General features: G+C 35.1%; 1 protein-coding gene across 6 annotated transcripts in view; it reads right to left on the bottom strand.

Moving 5' to 3' along the window:
- The window catches only part of CNTN5 (contactin 5), a 610,938-nt gene that overhangs the window by 123,457 nt on the left and 466,066 nt on the right, over window positions 1–21,415 (bottom strand). For all 6 annotated transcript variants that reach the window (XM_058044080.1, XM_058044103.1, XM_058044112.1 and 3 more), the window contains 2 exons: window positions 21,169–21,271; window positions 6,351–6,532 (listed from right to left, as the gene is read on the bottom strand). In XM_058044080.1, the coding sequence (XP_057900063.1) occupies window positions 6,351–6,532; window positions 21,169–21,271 (285 nt within the window). The remainder of the gene's footprint in view (window positions 1–6,350; window positions 6,533–21,168; window positions 21,272–21,415) is intronic.

The following is a 21,415-nucleotide window of genomic DNA, read 5'->3' on the forward strand; positions in this document are numbered from 1 at the left end:
TAAAGTGTCCTAAGTTTAATTCATGTTTCAAGTGAGAAAAAGCTTTTATTGTATTTAAGCACAAAACCCAGGAGATTTCCGTCATCCACCAGGAGCATGTTACACCAGGAGCATCAATCAATCTTAAAACAGTCTTTTTATAAAGGCAGACCGTTAATAGTTGAATATGTGATCACTAGTACCTAATTTCATGAAATAGTCTGTCCAAAAACAAGGAATATGTTTTTCAGAGTAGAACTTTAATGTGGCAGTCAATCAGATAGCTATTTATAAGATCTTATAATTTGGAAAACATTATATGACTCAGTGAGAAACCAAGCATTGATATACAGAAATAAAAATGTATGCTTAAAAGTCAGCTTTTGGGTTTCATTCTGTAGCCATATCACTTTGTATAACTCAGAGGGTGATGGATGACAATAATTAACTTAAGGATATCAAATGCTGGTTTGGGATTTTTGTTGTTGTTGTTTGTTGTTTTTCCAAATCATAAAGAATAAATAGCTAAAAGGCACAGCTAAAGGGATGTAAAATTCTGCATGGTTTGAACAGAAGCCCAGATCTGTCATAACAAAGTCTCTGCTTTGTTATGACAGACAACTGATAATGTACTCAAACATGTGGAATTCAGTTTAAAAATAAATCTTTGAATCTAGCTGAAATTTGACTGGTCATCAATCAAAGACATGAGAAGACATGAAAAGGCATGACAGGTGACTAACTGCTTCTAGCTTACATCCTGTGCATGGATGATAAAGAAAGTGAATGAGGTGTCTATCATTCCTAAGCAGGTAATAGTCTGCTTTAGAGTCCCAGACCAGACATCTGTCAGAAGCTAGAAATATTAGAAGAAGTATCACACACTTCCTTTTTGGTAGAAGAAAACAGAGAGATTGACCCAGCCCCACTCCCAAACCCAAGACAAAAAACTTCTGCTTCCTCATTCCTCTTATTACAGTCAAGACAATGCATGAAATCCTCTACATGTGCTCTGCTGTGCTGAATTTCTTCTTTCTGAAGTTATAATAAAGGATCCACAAAAATCTGCAGAAAGAAATATGTTTTGGGAGACCCTGTTTATTTGTTCTCCGTTGTCCTAAAAATATAATTTAATTGTATTGTACAGTTGCTGTTCTCATTTTGAGTGCTTCAATATGCAAAGGAAGCATGCTGAGGATAAATTGTTTCCTTTGAAAATAACTACATTAATATGATTCTGGAAGATGAGACAGTTAAATGTGTAGCAAAAAAAGTAATAAAAGACAGCCAGTGGTACCATAAAATCATGCAGTTTCAAGGAGGAAGTAAGCTGTTCCAATTTATATTTACTTATTTTCATTATTTTGCTTTTCTGTAAATTTTACTATTTGACCCAACACATGTATAGTCTCACATTTCTATTTTGAGTTTATCTCATCATGAATTTGAGTGTGCAGAAAAGGGTATGCACATTTTTACACTGAAACAAAGCTGCCCCAAGCCTGGATGCAGACTTGTCCTCTTCAGAACTGCGGTTCCCTACCCTTTGTCTGTGTCTGTCTTGCCAAAAAAATTGTGCCACAGGTTTTCTTCTGAAACTACAAACTTGCAAATCACAGTGGCATGACTGATTGGTCAGAACAACCTTTTTCCATTAGTGGAGGTATTTCTACTCTGAATTTTCTCCTCGTAGCCTAAGTGGCCTTTGGAGTCACATTTTTCAAGCTGTTGAACTTGCCATCAGTGAAGGCAAGATTCCCACCCCTCTGAGAATATAGTAGCAAAGTAATAGGTTGATGTATCTGGAACAGAGCTAAAAGCATGATTGAGAGAAATGCTGTTCATCACTTTTTGGCATCTATTTCTCTCTATGTACTCCTTACTTTATCACAGAGAATTCCCTCTCTGCTTATTAGCAAGGGTCACTCCCCATAAAATCTTAACCCTTGTTCTAAAATCCTATCAGTACTTTTAAAGTTGAAGCATTTAACTGAATATACATCCTCTTACTCAATGTAACATTTTTGGGTCTTTTTTTTTAACATAACCCTATATATGTGTATGAAAAGAAAACTTCATTCCATAATCACACTTTATTTTAATTAGAAAATTTAGCCAGATTTCAAAAGTAACAAGTCCTTTTTTTTTTCTTATAAATGCAACACTCTTCTTGGGAAAAAAAGGTGTCTGGTTGTTTTTTAATCTGTCCAGTGAAGAGCTTTGGGTTGACTGTGAGAAGAGAAGGATTTTGCATTTTAGCGTTCAGTAGTCTTTATGAGTGCTGTGCCAGAGCTCTATCCAGTGTTTCTGAGATACATCTATCCCATCCATGACTTATTTTATGCTGCATTTCTGCACTTGTTTATTCAAGGATATCAGAATGTTTATGTTTTGTAAACATAAATTTGAAATAAATCTGCAAGATTACAGGCAGATTTTTAAATTGTCTATGCAGAATGAAATTAAGGTGAAGAAAATTTACATTATTTCTCAAAATTTTAAGCACTTTTTTGTCTGAGACAAATTAACACAAAATTTTACATAGACAAATAATTTAAAATAATGTTCTAAAATTGAATGAATACAGAATTCGGGAAGAAAAAAAAATATTTTCCTGTATATGAGATTAATTGGGAAGAGTTAAGCAGAAGAAGCATATTAAGAAGGATAAGTGAGAAAATCAAATTTAAAACTAATTTACTTTTTTGACTACAAAATCTCTTCTCTTGCCAGTTTTACTGTGTGGGACTAACCTGTAGTGGCAGGAGTGGAACTTTTTCCTGTTCAGTTTTTATAGGGAAGTAATTAAAACAGATTTTAAAATCAGGATGGTCAGTTACACTGCATTACAGAATATTCCTGCTGTCAGGTGCTTGTTCCACTCTTGTGTTATGGTGAGCCTTCCCTTCAGCTGCCAGGAAGGCACTGCTATGTGCAGAATGAGGGAACTGATATACAGCCAAAAGAAAAACAGCCAAAAACGTGTTTTTATAATCGCTTCACATCACCATCCCCTGCTGATCCTGGCAGTAGTGAGTAGGAAACATAGAAAAAAACCCAAAAAGTTAAGAGTTAGAGGGGAGCAGGAATTGGTCATACCAGTGCTTATCATTGGGAAAATGCTGTTAGCAAGAATTTGAGGAGAAAGGAAAAGGCTAATGGCAAATTTATCCACTCATGTTTTAGTTTTTGTGCCCTCTTCTATTAATCAATTTGAGCTTGAATAAAATTTCCCAGAAACTTACAGGATGAGCAGATCACTTGGGGGAAAATCACACCTCTCAAAATAGGTTGTAATGCATAAGAGGATTCCTGGCATTGTAAAAATTATGTTGTTAATGCCTACAGCTGAATTTCCACTAAGTGCTGAGACTACAATAATCTCAAGTTGTCAGCATCCGAAACAGTGCTTTCTGAACAACATCCAAATTGTCAGCTGCATCAGGCAGTCATGGTGTATCTGGACTGCAGCAGCAGGTAAGAAGCAAGAAATCACTAGTTTGTGATTAAATGTGACTAGACAGGCCGACTGGGTGTCCTGGGCTTTCTCCAAAATGCTCTGTGGTGACCCAGATCAGATGCAACTGACAGGATGAAGAAGATTCAAACAGACAGCTAGTGAATTTCTACAGAGATATGCAAATTGTGAGACCGCAGCATGACACAGCTGGTCCTACAGACTGCTCGGAAATTTTACAAGAAACCCCTGGTACAGAAATGACGGCCCACATCTGAATTTCTGAGCCAAAGTAATCATTGCCACCTGGAGGAATAAGATGTCAGTGGAAAGACAGTGAGCTTACAGTTAAATAATTCATGTTGACTGTTGTTATGAACAAAAGGTACAGCAGAAAGGGCCGTTTCAGATAATGCCCCCGAATCCTGCAACACCAGCTGTCAGCAGAGGAAATTGAGTGTTTTGTGAAGTAACATTTTGCTCAATTTTGCGTAGAAGCCTTCTCACACAAGCCCTCTCACACCTCTGGAAAGAGTAGCCAAGGTTTGTAGGCCGGTGACACACTGATGCTCTCTCCATGAGCACTGAAGGCTGAGAGTGGCTCCATGGGGAGTATTTTATCTTGAGGCCAAGATAAGGCACCTATGGGATTGTAGTAAAGCCTGTGCTTCTTGTCCTGCTGTATTGGAGGTCACTGCTGGTACTGTCTGTCTGAAAGCCCTCTGTAACTGGTTCTAACCTTGCTGCCTGCTGATGCAGATAGGTGAAACTTAATCTACTAGTCTCATGTATCTATTGATAGAGGAATAAGAAAATATGAACTCTCTTCCTAAAGTGTTAAAGAAATTGTACTGAATTATTGCAAAACAAAACCCCAATGAGCTAAATTTGTGCTTTATCCCTTAAAGGCAGAGACTCTAAAAATATAATTTTGAAAAAGGTAGAGAATGAAAAATTAATATTTCTATCTACACAGAATACAACAAAACTAACATTGTAAATGTATTCCATGGGTTTGAGTACCAGCTTTATTTCTGCTCAGAGCAAAAGGCTTATGAGAGATGAAAGAGTTGTGTAGAACACTCTATCATGTTTGCTGTCATTTTATGCCACAGACCTGCATGGTGCCCTTGAAGAAATATAATTTCTTTTTATAGCATCTTACCTTCTCTCTTGAAGAGCACATTTTATAGTCTTTTAACTGTGAAAGAGGGAAGCAGTGATAATTATAACACTTTCATACACTGCTTTGGCATCTAGTAGTTTCACAGCTCTAAAAAACAGGTAGGAGGTGTATGTATGGGATACATCTTATAACTCAAATTAAATTTTCTGAATGTCTTATATTTTAAGAAACATTGTAGAGAAAGACCAGCTGCTAAATTCCCCTGGCCCTCAGGTGCCTGGCAGGAGCTGCTATACTTTCATGGAAGTAATTTTTAGCAAGAATTTGAGAAATACCAGTGGAGTATTGTCATAGTAGGAGGCATAGAGTAGGTGCTGGGCTTTTTTGACTGTTGTTTTCAGCAAAAGTCTTATAAAAACTTTGCTGCAAGTGCAAGATGGAAAATCTGGAATTAAATGCACAGACTGTCATCTTAACCATCACATAATTTTTCCAGTAAATACAAAAATTGAAGAAAAAAGACTCCCCTGGTCTCTTGGTGGATGAGAATCAAAAGCAAGGAAGGAAGCATGATTCAGAGATATGCTGGAACTCACTAAAATCAACTGAGTTAAGAGAAAGACATTGGAAAGCCAGAGGAGACAGAAAATTGATTAGGGTCCTGAAAATATTGACATATGTGGAAAATAAACGAAATATACTATCCTGGTCTAGAGTTATTTGATGAAAGTGTGTAACAAAGACAGAGAATTCTTTATATTTACTGATGGGGAGAAGGCGTTAGGAGCCACGGGCTGAAATCAGGAAAATAAAAAGAAAATTAAGAGGAGAAATTCCATAGACATTTCTATCTAAACTGCAGCATTTGGAATTCTACTGGCTGGGATCTTTGAAGACAGAAAACAATTCAATTTGAAAGATCTGTTGCGTAACCTCACACAGAGGACCTTTAAGTCCTCTGCTAAGCATTTAAGGTTGTAGGGTTCATGGAGTGATACAAAGTAGTGTGGTTTAAATTGATAAAAAGTAGTGGAACTCAAGCTTAGGTGTGATATACGCCAAACTTTAACTTGTAAGTATTCATGGTATGTAATACATAGGTTTTTGTTTCTGGACCCTAGAATGCAGCAACAGTATAATATAGAATTCATGGGGTTTGTCAAATACTTTTATTTTCAGGGTTCCCTTTTTATTTTCAATCTGATGCATGACTTAGTCTTTTATTTATATTCAAAATTTTTTTTTTTGCTTCACTTTGTGAAGATCAGAACTTTTTGAAATTGTGCATGCCTTGAAAATTTTCTGGAAGAAACAAATCCATCTTAAGTTCTCATTCCAGTACAATGAACTTGACAAAGATCAGCACCCAAGCGTGGCACAGGTAAAATGTTAATAAAAACATGTTAATAATCTTAAAACATTTACAGCATTGTTTTCTGACAAATAATTCATGTTCAGGTTGCTTGTCATTGCTATATCCTAATGAAAAGAAATAGACTTTCAAAATTATAGCTCTATGTTTAATTTAAAAAAAAACCACAAATCCCATATGAAATTATATTTAAGTCAATTCTTCAAAGAAGTCAACATTATTTATGTTTCAAACCTTAATGCAATATTAAGGAATAATAATATATACCTTAATTCAAAACTATTGTTGATATAAGGTGTATACTCTATATATCAAGGTATCTTGTTTCTGCTGAACCTTGGAATGCTTCACGTGTGACCAAAGCCTTAAGTGTGGACAAAGCATTTCAGGACAATGCTGGGTGCAGTTCCACTTACTGTAGACTTGTAGCTGTCCTCTGAAGACATTTCTTCCACGAGAGTTTTCAGCCTTACATTCATACATTCCTGAGTCCTCGAGCTGCACATTAGGTATTTCAAGCACAGCTTGGGATTTTCTCAGGCGGGCTTTACTTGGATTATGACCATTAACTTTCCTCCAAGAGATTGTTGGAACAGGGCTGAAATATTTAGCAAAATTAATGTTAACACTCTTCCACTATTGAGAATATGGATTCTGTTATCTGGTAGTTTAAACACTTAATAATCTAAGTAGCAATAAAGCATAATCACAATTAAGGTTCCTGTAATGGTTGATCTAATTCACTTTCTATAGGGGATCCTTAATAAATGGATTGCTACATGGAATTTGTCTCTTTCATCCACAGGGGAGGCTGTTTTTACCGAGATCAAAAAAATCACTTGAAATCACCCTCTCTAGAGTTTCTTTAGGACTCTGTGCTTTCCTCCTGAATGCTGCCACTCCATAAGTCAACGAAAACAACTTCAAAACTTGGATGAACTTAGAAAATTCCAAAACATCCCAATTCTCCTGTAATGAAACTGCAGTTCAGATCAATCAATAAAAATATCTGTCTAGGTGAGGAATTTCTTTTTTGGGTAAATTTAAGTGACCACAGGTTTGGAGACATTTTTATTACAATATTATTCAAATTGCAAAAATGGTTGTATGACAAGACATGTTAATGGCACTGCTGTTCCTGTCACTGTCTCATAGCATTACACTCTTGCTTGTGGCAGCACAAGGGTTTTTCACTGCAACTTGCTGTTCCACAGAGGTCTGTGAGGGCCCTGGATCATTTACATTCATACTGGGGGAAAAAATGCCTTAAATAGTGTTTGTACTCATAAAATTTTCTTTTTAGCTCAAAAACTCATCAGCCATTGTGCACCCAGTGGGCCTTATGGTACAGACATACATTTTTCTAAATATGGCAGGTATTTAGGAGGGAAAAAAATAGAACTGTTAATAAAAAATATTTGATTGTGCACTGAAAAGTGGGCTGCTTCAGGTACTCCACAAGAAGCATGGAGGATGCCATAGCAAAACTGAACTTTTGAAAGACACATTTTGTATTTATTTCAAGTCTAACTTTAGATATAAACACAGGGTCTTGTGGCAATTTTGATGAGGAAAAGCACTTCATAATAGTTCAAATTAATTTAGTTTATATTCAAAACTGCTATGAATTGCTGTCATCATTTGCTGACTTTCACTTGCTATAAATGTAGGGAGTTTCATTAAGAATATCACCTTTCTCTTAATATTTCAGGGCATCCAGTTTGAGGCACAAAAATAACCATGTGACAAGCAAGTTCTGGTTATTCTTCAAGCAGTTAGTATCACATGCAGTAATGTGAATCACAGTAGTCGTATTCTAACTTGCAGAGAAGATGCTCCAAATTCTAGTATTTTATAGAGATTAAGACAATTCCCAAACTTGTACCTGATTATCAGATTTGTCTAATTTTAACTCCTGAGTGCCACTGAATTTTATTGAGCCTATTAATATCATTACCTTACAAAACCAACACATAGTCCAATATGAAATTCATTTTTAATATACCAGAAAGAGAAAACAATTATTTTTCATATCAGTTTGCTGCACTGATGAATTAACCTGACAAAATGAACTTTACTGTGAATGTGTATGTATTCATCTCTGGCATGTGGTTCCTGCAATATCTTGTTATTATTGCAAAATGATCTTTTATCATTATCCACCACAGAAGAAATACCTGGATGGAATAGTTTTTTTCCTCCTTGCTAGGCAAAACAGGCTGGTCTCTTCTCTCCAGCACTCCAGTTATGTATATATTTTTCTTTTTATAAATGTTTTTGTATCATGTGATAGGTGTGGATCATAAGACCTCTTTTTTTTTTTTTTTCCCACTATCACCATAGAAACTTTGCATCTTTCTCATTTTTAACCTTAAATTAATTTCTTGATGGCCGATTTCAAATTTTGGTGTCTTGGGTTTGGTGTCTTTGGGTTTGGTTTGAGGGCTCTTCTACAGATTGTATAGTTCTGATTGATAAAGTTTGTTTCTTATAAGAAGTTATTTTACATACTTTTCAGTTAAAGACCAAAAGAACTTCCCATTCCTATCTGATTAAAGTACGTCAACATGTTAAGATTTAAATATGAAGGGTATTTTTTTCTGATGCACTAGTAAAACTTTCTTAGTCCCACCAGTTATGTTATCCCTTTCACATCCTTAACTACACATTTTATTTGCTATATTTTAATATCTGTATGTCAGTATCAGACGTAGTACAAATAATCTTAGTTTCTTCTCTCCCTTCCTTAGCTCTCATAGTTAATTTCTTATTGCACAATTTATTCTGATATTCGAATTTAGACCCTTTCTTGAGTGACTTGTGGAGATTGTGCAAGTTTTCTGTTTTACATTCAGCCTAAAGGGTTAACTCCTTGTATGGTAGTCCTCTTTTTATATGGAATATAATTGTGTCATGATTTCTGGCTGCAAAACATCCACCATGGACAGACAAGAGTTTAACTGATGATTATTTATCACAACACAAGTCCACAGTAGGAATAGGAATTCTTTATGTTGGTACAGTGTAATAAGACTCAGCAACTGCTGCTTTATGACTGAAATGAGCGTGCAGATATATTTTATTTGGCACCTTAAGGGTGTCATGCTTGCTGCCTTTTGATAGTTATTTGGCCTTCAGCCTTGCTTCCAGGAAAATCAGTGACAAAAATGCTTTTTCTCTATTGTCATGGAGGAAAATGGGTTCTGCTGAATAGTATTAATGGAAGGATTTTTTTTGGTAATGTATATTTCTGAGAAAAATTCAAGAGCTTATAAACAACGAAAATTGTCTCATTAAGCTGCTATGAGATTATTCTGAAATTCCTGTATTTGGAAACATTCCTTTAATTTACATTTAACAAATTTTTTAAAATTTGCTTTTGTGTTTCTTGCAGCAAGTAAATGTGTATAACATGGCAAACACAGAGGAAACTGGTTGTCTGGTTCATAAGGAAGCATATTTTAAAACAATTCAGTTATTTCTTCATCAGTATGAGGTAGTAAGTGGAAATTTCCAAGGAGAAAAAGTTACTTTAGCTGAGCAGATTTAATGATTTCAAAGGAAAGTACTCCCATATTGCAAATCAGTATTTGCAGAAAACTTGTAGTTCTGTTTAATGAAGCTTATTTTCCTTGCATAACTCACAAGTGACATGAATTTTACATCTGAAATAAAATATATCTATACCTATCTCTCCTCTGTGACTTCTGTGAGAATGAAATGAAACATATGAGTGAGAATGTGAAAGAATAAAACTGTATGACTGTTCTAGAAAACTGCTGAAGTTCACCATAAAAAACCAAAAACATATGCATGTTTTCAATCTTTTCAAATGATCCGCAGCATTTTGAAAAATAGAATAACTGAAGAATTATTTCTAGCATTAATATGAGTTTAATGTAATATGGATAATTACTAAATCTTATAACCAATATAACCCATTTTTATTTTGGTCCCAGCAGATATTTATGGGAATACAGTTTCCTTGTTTATTGTCACAACAGCTACATTCAACTCCTGTGAATAAATTTATTTGAGCTTCAGTTGAGTTTAAAGACAAGATTTCTCCTCATTTTTGGAAAAAAAAATCATCTGAATACTATTGTTAAGTCCTAGTACCACCAAGAAAAACGCTACTTGATTTCAGAAATACCATCTTTAAACTTGTCATTATTCTAGGTTGAAATAAAAAACATAAGTGGTCCCTGGTAACTGAGATAGACATCACTGTGGGCTTGCACACTTTGAGTTTGAAGAAAATATGAGTCATAATTTTACCTTTGCATTTACAAGAGATTGTGAGAGTTGGTTTTCAGCAGTATATTATTTGGGATGAGTGCTGTTGAATTAGTTGGAATGCTTCACAATTTTCAATAAAACATAGAAATAAAAACGTTTTAAAAATTATTTGAAGCGATTCTTCTTCCTGCCAATTTCATATGTGAAAGAATTTTATGACATACCTAAAGTCCATGTTTATTTTGGGAAAGGGGAGTGGCAGAAATAGGAATAATGTCTGAAATTTAAAATATCCTTTCCTTGGATCTGAGCTCTAGGATTTCAAGAATATTTTAAATAGGAATACATAGATTACTTTTTCTGTACTTTGTTGGTACAGATTGATGTGATAATTTGAAATATTTTATCTACTACAGTAATTTCAATTCCGCTCCACACAATTTCTCTTTACCATGCATCACTGTTCTGAGCTGTGTCTTCAAACCCAGAGGTGCACATCATAATATATCTTGTAAACCTCTGCTTGCCAATGGGGACTAGGAAAAAACCCTTTTCTTTCTTACAGCTTCCTGTCTTGCAACTGTATTAAATATCTTTCATTATTATAGGATAATTATGCGGGTTAAAATGTTGAGGATTTCAGGAATGGCTATCAACCATGGACGTCTACCTTTAGAAGGTCCCATATAAATCTGTTCAGAGTTTTATGAGACATAATAACCACTTTTTCATTCATTCGGTTTTTAAAATTTAGTTAGAACTGAAATACATTAAATACAGCAGCCATGAGTATGGTGATTCAAAAATTAAAAGAGAATAGAAGCAAATGATGATGATCTTGAAGACAGTGTACAGGAACAAGTCCAGGTCTGCAAGTCTCTTCAACAGATGCCCGTGACTGTGCTGAAAATATCTATTACATATATGAGTGTCGTATATTAATGTGGGCATGCCACCACTTATCACCACTATTAGCTTGTTCTTTATGGCACAGAGCAAGGACAGTGCCTGCTTGGCTGCATATCCAGCTACACAGCATTTTCTTCACACTTTAAATTATGGCATGTTAGAGCATCTCTAGCATCTAAAATAGTGCCATGTATAAAGATGATTCATTTTCTATAATGGTTCATTATTTGCAGTGAATTATACTCCAGAGTTCCTCTTTACTGGTTGATCAGAGACTAAACTGATGTCTCAATCTTCACACTTAACTATTCAACAGCTAAATTTAGATAATGTAGCTGTCCATACCCTAAGTTAGATGATATAATCAACAATTTTGGTGATTTAAATGTTTTTCCAAATTCTTAAATTTGAGTTAATCATGAACAAATGAGTATGTAATCAAACAAGACCACAACAGGCAAAGGTCTTGGCTTGACAAATAGTCAAGACAGTGGAAAAGCTATTCCACAACCTTTTGGGTTTGCATTTAAAAGTTAGGTAATGGTGTTTAGTCTTGATTAAATGACAGCAGCACAGGTAAAAATTTAATAAGAAAGAGCTGAATATCTCCTATGTATTTGGTGATGTTGTCCTCGTTGCAAAACTCCATATTATATTCCTGCCATCCCAGGATTGTGGATGGCATTTCTGTGGTGGGATTGAGGAGGTAATGAGCCATCATGTCTGTTAAAAATGATGGAAATAAGCTCTGCTTTTCGTCAGCCATTCAGTAACTATTTTTTCTAGTCTCTGTATCACACTCTACCTCAGCATGTGTCTGGGGGCATTCTGAAGTGGACATTACTCTAAAAATATTAAAGACCTAACAGGTAGATTATCACCAGCCTGTGATCAAGGCTGTTGAGAAGAGTAATCTGAAACAATTTGAAAAGCAAAAGACATAAATGATACCTGCTGTTTTACTAAAAGGGATAATACCTGAAGAATCCATGATTTTAAGAGATAATGCTTTGAAGCAGAAAATTTCTTTGAAAAGATGACATATTTGGCAGGTGTTCATACAGTTCTTCAGGGCCACAATACTGCAATAGAACTCTGTTTATTTGCCTTGTGTTATTTTATAATTGAAATTTTGCATCATTTTCTCTCTTCTAAATTTTGCCTAGGCAGATTTTCTTTAGCTAGCACATTGATCTAGGCTGTCCTGACTCTGCTGTACAGGTATGACCAGCATATGTGTGCAGAAGATGAGGAAGACTAGTTGCAATGAGTCCAAAAATCCTAAAGATTGAGACATACCATCAATGAGGATGCAAATGTGAACAAAAATCTAGAATGTCTGAAGAGTGCAAGATGGCTTTGAACCTGCTGATCAGACACAGAGTTTGAAGACAATGAGTGTGATGATTTCCAGAAAAGCTGCATTTAAGGCTCTTGTGCCACAGTACCATATTCATTTATTTCTTTGTGGCAAATCCTTAAGGGAAACATAACAGTGGTAACTGGTGACCTTCTCCTGAGAAATCCTAGAATTCATTTCCTTCTGATCCTCTCAGACTCTGACACAGAGAGAAAGTCTACACATATGCTTCTGGATAGCAATTTTGGAATAACAATAAAAAAAATGCTCCTCCATCCTTAAACCTACAGTAAAGCTGCAAAGTTGCGCAAGTCACTGAACACAGTTTTTAGCAAATTTATAAATTTTCTTTGAGGGTTCTGAGAGAGAAAGAAAAGGGATTGGTAATATTGCCTCTTCAACAATGACATTCTGCTGACAGGGACTTAGTTGGGTATGTTTTTCTCCTACTTCCATTATGCCATACAGCAAATTACATCAAATTTAAATTTTAGGTTTAGAGTGAGGCAGAATGAGGCCTGGGAGTGCTACTTGAGATTTACTGAAAAATCTTTATTACATTGTTATGAATGATTGCAATATCTGTAACAGTATTACAAAGTCTATTTAAGAACAAGTCCACTTAGAAGAAAACAGAACCAAATCCAGCCTGAAAATCAGGAACAAAATCCAGTCTGGCTCTCGTACCTTATAACACAAATACTTATTCAGCATGAGCTGAAAATGAACTTGAAATTGATGAAAGTCTTAGAAATATTTATTTGATATAAAAAATATGTGCTATCAAAGGGAAAAAAAAAAAAAAGAAAGAGAATCCTGGATCTATTTTTGTCATATAAACAAACTCAACTTGAAGATGCTATGTCTGCATTTAAAAAGATGAGATATCCTCTCATCAAAACCTTATCTTGAGGGGAAAAGAAACCCTTATTTATAACATTGACAAATGTTCTGCAGAGAGTATTTATTTCCTTCTTGCAAGTATTTTGTTATCAATAAAATTTAAAAGTGGTTTCCACAACTTCCAGATCTGGCATCTGATAGGATTAATAAAATATTTTGAAGTAGAGAGAACTGATGTGAAGTAACATGATTTTTTGTCCTATGGAACTTAGGTATTTCTATATAGATTTTTGTATCTATCGCGCAGTTTCATTTTGGACAAATAATGAAATCAGATTAATACTCTATGGCATGGTTTCTCTGTTTTAAAAAGAGAAAACATACATTTCATGTCTCTGTGGCCTGTAGATGGAAAATAGAACATCATGCTAAACCTTGGTTTTGATGGTAAATTACTACCTGTGGGCTTTTACAATGTGAATTAGCTTGAGGCTTGAACATGTTAAATTATTAGCATGCCTTGTTCCCACAGTAATTCTGCTATATGTAGGAAAACGACTAAATAATTCAATCCAAGTTCCAACAATGAATTGGATGTATAGCACCTAGAATGACTTACTTAATGCCAGGTTACCTTTAATATCAAAGGTGCTTCTGTGGGAACAGGAAAGAACTGTTCAGTGCTCATGGAAAAGTACAAGTAGCTTAATATTTTCCAAAAGACAACAACTAAGCAACTTCCATGGCTGAATGGCTATTCCATGAGCTATCAGAATCCTTAGCAAAGAGACACTCACTCCCCGAGAAGCTCCATACAATTGTCCAAGGAAAAGACAGCTCATCCTCAGGGATAAAAGCACAGATCTGCTGAGATATCCCAAATACATTGACAACAGAACTGTCATACTTAGCTCTAAAAACAATGAAGCCTGATTTATATCCCAGATGTTGCTCTTTTTTATTTTGTATGCATGTATGTATGCATATGTCTATACACATCAGTGAAGCGTGCTCTGTTCCCAGGACTATGTCCACTAATACTCAGCTGCTGCTTGCTGCCTTGACTGCTCACTCATGTCAATGCCCTGGGTTTCAGTGTAGTTCAGTTAACAGAGGCTAATTTCGAGTATCACCTGCACACTAGCTCTGCTATTGTTTAGCACCACACCAGAGCTGAAGCAAGATGTGGATTCATGCTGATAACAAGAAGACTTAGGTTAGAAAATAGTCTGATCCCAGAATAGAAATCCTCATGAGAGGATTTCTAGATTACTGGGAAGGGGTCTGATTACAGGAGCATTTTATCTGGTTCTCTTGACAGTTCATAAAAGGAGATGCCTTCTGCCAGGTCTGGGGGAAGAATCTTGGAAGACCTGTGTGGAAATATTCAAGACCAGTAGGTAATACTGGATTTGCCAAGATAAGCCAATTAGAGGACAGAAGTCAAGGAGAAATATGTGCAAGACTTGGCTGACAGTTTTAACTGGTGATCTGAAAGTAAAAAGCCTTATTTCACAGATTTGAAGAGCAGAGAGGGTTAAAGTCAGTCCCTTGAAGTTAGGAAACAATGGTGCAATGCTGGAATCTTCTGCTCCCTTGTGTGTAGAGACCAGATGGGTAACTGCACGTGCTAGATGGAAAGCCTGTCTTTTTGTACCTGCAAAAATGTTTGCAATATCTAGAAAACTGCTTCACAGCCATTACCCTGTCGTTGGCTTAATGAGCCACACCAACAAAAAATAACTTCTTCAGAAACTTCATGCAATTCTCCACAGTTACAATCAAATGCTCTTCACCAGAGCATAAAGACTTTTTATTTGGCCGCTCTGATCTTTGCTTAGGTATTATACTGACTTATCCAAACACTCTGCCTTTATTTCTGCATATTGAAAAATATGTAGTAAGCTCTTTCTGCATAGATTAATAGAATTGTTTGAGTTGGAAGGAAGCAAAGATTCTTGAGTTCCAGCCCCACTGGCATGGGCAGGGACACCTTCCTCTAGACCAGGTTGCTCAGAGCCCCATCCAACCTTGTCTTAAACACTTCCAGGATGGTGCATCCACAACAGGTATATAGTCTGCAATGAAAATATTGATAGTGACATGAAACAAATAATAGCATTTCTAATATAAGCTTAAGATCAATTAGAAAAATTAGAAAAGTCTAGTAAAAGGAAAACAGGAACAGAAGGTAACAAAACTACTGTATTTAATGGATTTAAAACTTTGAGACATCTATTAATTTGAATCGATTCAGGGTTCATTATTTAAATAGAACATTTTTGAATCCTTCTTAGATTAAAAGTCATAAATTTCATTGATTTGTATGACTTAAATATATATAGATTCATCTTCTTTTCATTTCGTTTCATTTAGAAAGGATGATTTTTAAAAGGACTTTCAGCTGAGTTCTTGCAAGCCCTACTACATATGGGATGATTGTTTACAGCTGAGCTATAAATCCCTTAGTTAAGAATGGAATTATTAAGGCAATATTAAATTAAATATGACAAAATGAACAATACATCTATCAAAACTGCCTGATTTTACTTCAGTAACAAAAATAAATAAATATTGTTAATTTATTCTTATCATTAACTAAGTATATGTCAAAACAAAAACATTGTTTTGACATTGTCAAAGTGAAATAACCTAACATTTAAAGGGAATGTTGGTATATGATGTGTATGTTACTATTGTAAAGAAATAGCATAAGCATAAAATAGTCTCTCAAAAATGCAGAAAAACAAGCCAGTGAGTCATAAGAAAAATTGTCTGTCAGCACTGTTGTTTATTGATGCTTTTGATTCAAATATCTCTGTGTTGATCTATATGGTTTAAAAATAACCATAGTATAAATAAAGGGATGCATAAAGTTTTTTTGTTTGTTTGTTTTTAGCAAAACAATCCTTTTGGCAGTCTATACAGCACTTATTTTAAGAGCAAAGATTGAAAACTCTGGTAATCTACAAGTACTTCAATACCCCAGATCTTGTAATTTGTTTTAATGAGAAATAAAATATGATTACTCACTCAAAATTGGCTGCTGGCACTATCATAATGCAAATTCAATTTTTTTTCTGACAGAGCCAGAAAACCAATGAAATGTGACTTTTATATGGAAAATAAAGTAGAAGTCTGCTATAATGCACAAACAAAAATGCACTGAGGAAAAAGCTGAAGTGTGAGGGTCAGGTAGGATGTGTTTATAATACACAGTTTAAAATTTAAAAATCTGTGTGAAAGAGTTTGAGTAGAATTATTCATATAGAAGCAAGAAGACAACCTAGGGTTATATGCCGGAAAGAATAATAAAGGGAAAAAAAGAAAGATGTTTCTGACACTTGCACTCTTCTTGCTTTCCTCTGCGGCCAGGGGTCTGGGCTCGTTGAAAAGGGCAGGAACTTACAGCTTTTCATGCCAACTTGCACAAACCAGTCCTGTATCATTTCTCAAACTATGAAAACTTTCATTTTGAGGTTTCAAAATAAAAACCATGTTTCTATCATTGCCTGCCTTTAAGTCCTGTATTTAAAATAATAGTGCTAAAAGTACTTATGACATAAGTAAGGAAGAGCTGAAGCATGTTTGGATGGCTGTCACCGAAGTGCCTCATTAATGAATGTGTCATATAGTGGGGATGGAATTTAGAGTTCTTTTGCATATCAACAGCATTAATTTCCTCTCTTTCTAATGAGCAGCTAAACAAAAGCACCAGAATTATTTCTTTGAATAAAATACACGAAAAAAGAAATTAAAGAATGGACCAGTAGCCTCTATATGCTCCTGAAAGCAAAGTCAGAAACACGTGAGAAAATTAAAATGGCAACCTGCTGTCACAGAAGGCAGTGTCTGAAAAGTTGCATTTCTGGAGCAGGAAAAGCCAAGAATGCTGTAACTTGTGCAAAAGTGTCAGCTAGGAAAATGATATCTTCTCCACCAGAGCTTCTCTGCAGAACAAGGTCATCTGTCTTCCTGATTTACATAAGAAATCTAAGGTCTGACACTGAAATGGACATAAAAAATCAGGATTATGTGGACTACAAACAGAAACCTCATTATCCACTAGCTCATTTATTAGTTTTACAAATAATTAGCTTGTTTTTTTAAATAAGAGAAGACACAAGCAGTGAAAGCTGTTACTCAAAAGCAAGCATTAACATATTGTTGTTTAGAACTAATTTTATTAATTTAGATATTTTGAATTCTTCCATTCAGATTTTTTTCTTTTTCTTTTCAATTATTTATTTTAACAACATTTTCTGTAAATACTAACCAAGATGTAGTGATTCTGCAAATTAAAAAGAAGTATTTTTGCTATGGTGGAAAGCTAAAAATAAATGGAAAATGTTAATACCTTGTTATTGCCAGTGGATTTTTAACAAGTTTTTTTAAATATATGATCCCCTGATTTGTTAGGGAACAAAGAAAATTCAAATATTTATAATAGAAATTACATATTTAAATGGGTGGCAGAAAACATACCTATATACTATATATAGGTACATATATATCAAATATAGACATCACTGAAACATAAGTTGTTGTGTAGATGTGGCAGTGAATATGTCTATAAAAAGCAGCCTTGGGCCAGCATATATATCCAGCACAAAAGGCCACTAATTGCAATATGCACACTCTGATGTATATGCAGTAAATTTTGTTTGGCTCCTCTGTTTTTCATGTCTTGTTAAATCTCAGCAGTAAATCACTGATTTATGCAGTGATTTTTTAGACAATGACTGATGCTCCTGATAAGAATCTCTGTCTAGTGCAAATTAGATAATCTTGAGACATTTCACTCCTTCATTGCTTTGAATTTTTTAGCAGCTACAAAGTCTGTTTGTAAGTGGCATCAGTAACAATATTTTCACTTGTAACTGAATCAGCTACATGTTGCTTGGGTCAGAATAAAATCCTTCTCAGAAAATTTATCTCTGTCAAGCAATTAAGATATTTGACTTTAGTTTGAAGACAAAAGCTTCAGAGCTTCAATTCTTTCAGCCATAGTGACTGACAGTGCTAAATAAACATTATTAATAAATCATTAATCTGTAACTGAAGACAAGGATCTTGCTGGAATACTTGCCAAATGCCTACTTCAGGAAATCTCACTGGAACATTTGTCATTCTCACAATTACAGTGGAGAGAGTAGAATATTTCAGACAGTTAAATTAAAGCAGGAGAAAACCAGCAGCATATTGGTTTTAAGACTGTAATAAACCCAGGCTTATTTTCAATATGAATTCAAAATATCAAGTTTGAATACTAAATAAAAAAGGGCCAAATTAGTTGTTGCTTCAGTTTAGCAAATGGGACCTATGGCAAGGTAACAAGCAACAACCTCTACAATGCATTAGGGAAAAGGAATGGGGACAAAAAAAGAAAATTATGAAAATGAAGAGGAAATTTGATGCATTTCTACTTCTCACCTCAGCCTCCAGGTTTCAAATGGTGCCTGAAATGTCATTCATGTAATTATTACCATATCAAATTGAAAGCAATTTCAGCTCAGCTGATTTGATTGTGCATTAATGGCTGGGAAAAGAAGATAAGGAATGTGCATGGTAAAAATAGCTGCCCATTACTTCAGCAGCAAATGGGGTCTTACTAGGTAACCTTAAATTCCTTGGTCATTAAGGTGGTCTTGAACTTTTTGTTTGTTAAAGATTAGCACCAAGTAAAAAAAATGAAATAACCTAATCAAAGTCCTTCCTGTCATCTTCACCTTCCTTTTTAAATAGTGATTGAATCTTTTTGAGAGAGTTTACTAAATCTCATGGTGCTGAAGGTGAAATGTATCACTAGGTCTGTTTCTTGCCTTTCAGTGATGGTTGCAGAGGACAATGTGTGTCATACCTCCTTTTCACTGGGAAGTTGACTCATAATCTGTCAGCAACTGTAATTTAATTCCAGCAAAATGAGGAAAATAAAAAGTAATATGTTGGTTACTTCTTCAACCGTAGCCTAGAGTCTAAAAGGGCCTCATTGCCAACTATTGACTTGGCAGTGTTTCTGACAGGAGAGGGCCTGGAGCAATCAGCCTCTGTTCCTCATTTATTTCAGCATCTCAGGGAATCTCTCCATTTATTGCTTTCCTGTCCTTCATTCTTATTTTTACTATCTAAAACAAAAGACTTGTGTTCTACCCTACCAAAATTCTTGTCTCACATTTTTTTTCTAAACTACTGCTTACATTTATGTTGGGACTGAATTTGCAGAAGCTGCTGTTGCTATAGGCTCCCTCCATGTGGGCTGTGGTCTCCCAGATTTTGTTTGGACAGGTTTGGCTATGTCATGTTTCTTCATCAAATTCACTGAACCTAAATAGATAAAACTGAAAAACTTTGTCAGAATTTCTCTTCAATTATGTGTGTATAATTTCTGTTGACCTGAACATTGAGAGCATGTCAGTATTGGTCAAACATGAAAAAACAGCAAGAAGGAAGTAATTTTCATACATATATCATCCACTCAGTAATTAGAAACTGTTAAGAGAAAAATCTGAGCATAAAAAATCCAGTGACCAGTGACACGTGAAGATCAAAATGGCTATAAAACATTCAAAAGCCCTCTCAGGTAGTAGAGACAGGCTTTGAAAAGTCACTGTGGAAAACCAGACCTGCTGAACAACCTGGAGGAATGATCCTCAGCAAAACAGACTATTGTCCTAAAACTCCTAACCTCCTATGTTTTGTTCTTCCTTAGGTAAATAAGAAGAAATGGTATGCAAGATATAGTATTTCTCAGACTGTTTTGTGACATTCCTCCAAAGGATTTACAAAAGCCAATCCTTCCCTTATTTTTTAATCAAGACCCGGCTGTAAGAAGTTTGCCTGTTTTTTGATAAGTTATGAACTATAAAAGCAAGCAGGGTATATGATATTTACCAGCATAACTTTGGAGACTAGGGAGAAGATGTCCGAAAGAACATCATTTTGAAAAGGAGCTGAAAAGAATTCAATACAGTGAGTTTGTTTTCAACACACCACACAGAATTTGATGAGGTATTTTGGAAAGAACCCTACCCGTTAAAATTTTTAAAATGTCTCTAGAGAAATATCATTGAAAGAACATCTGTTTTTAGCAGCACATATGTCAAGAAGAAAGAATCTCTTTGAATCACTAGAAATGACTCTTAGTTCTGTCTGTCTGGATACTAACATTGCCATCCTTACTCTTGGGAACAATTATAATAGTAACTTGAGTAACTAATAGTAGCTGCCACCACAAAACTGAAATCTTATTATTTTCATCCTATATTCTGTAATCTCAATACTGTATAGAAGTAATTTTAGTTTCAGTTTCTCTTATCTTTCTCTCCCTAAACTCTTTTACACACAAACATGTAAAAACCCCTTGACATGAATAGCAAACACCCATTCTGTACTGGTACTATTAGGTCAGGCAAAAACTATAGAGTGGGAGATGCCACAAAGTGTGTTAGGACATGATCAGGACATTGTGCTCTTAGCTATGTGTATGAATCATTAATATGGGGGAGGGAAGAAAACTCTATGAATGTTTGCTTATTCTCCAAAGACAACATTTTTACAGGACAAACTAATTTACTGATTTATAGTATCCCTGTGAATGAATGGGTGTGAGTCTGGTAAAACTTTCAATTAAAAAGCCTTTCTGCTTTTTGTTTATTTGATTGGTACTTTTCATTTTGACAGAGACACTGTTAACCTGACTGAATTCCTGACCACAGAAATGGCTGGACAGGGAGTTCATAATTAGCTGCTTAGTCAATTGGTTATTTTGAGAATGCAGTAAGGACTGTCTGTAAAAAAAATTCCAGCAAAATAATGAAACCACAATTCAGGCATGTTTCATCTTAATAAACAATGATATCTAATTAGAAAGAATCTTTACTTACTTTCCAAGTGCAAAACACTCCATCTTAACAGTAGTTCCCCTTGCAGCTGTAACTGTGTAAGGAAAATGGACTTCAATTTTTGGTTCGTATTCCCCCATCGCACCTGGAAAATAATGAATGTTTACAATATGAAATATCATCAGTTTTCCATTATCACAGAAAGACCCATGGCCCGCTTTTTGAATCTGCCAGCAATAAAGCTGGTAATTGATGGAGATAACCTCACTTGACCTGATGTGCTGTGCCC

This window comes from Melospiza georgiana, chromosome 2 (genome assembly GCF_028018845.1).
Source record: "Melospiza georgiana isolate bMelGeo1 chromosome 2, bMelGeo1.pri, whole genome shotgun sequence".
Classification (NCBI taxonomy): Eukaryota; Metazoa; Chordata; class Aves; order Passeriformes; family Passerellidae; genus Melospiza; species Melospiza georgiana.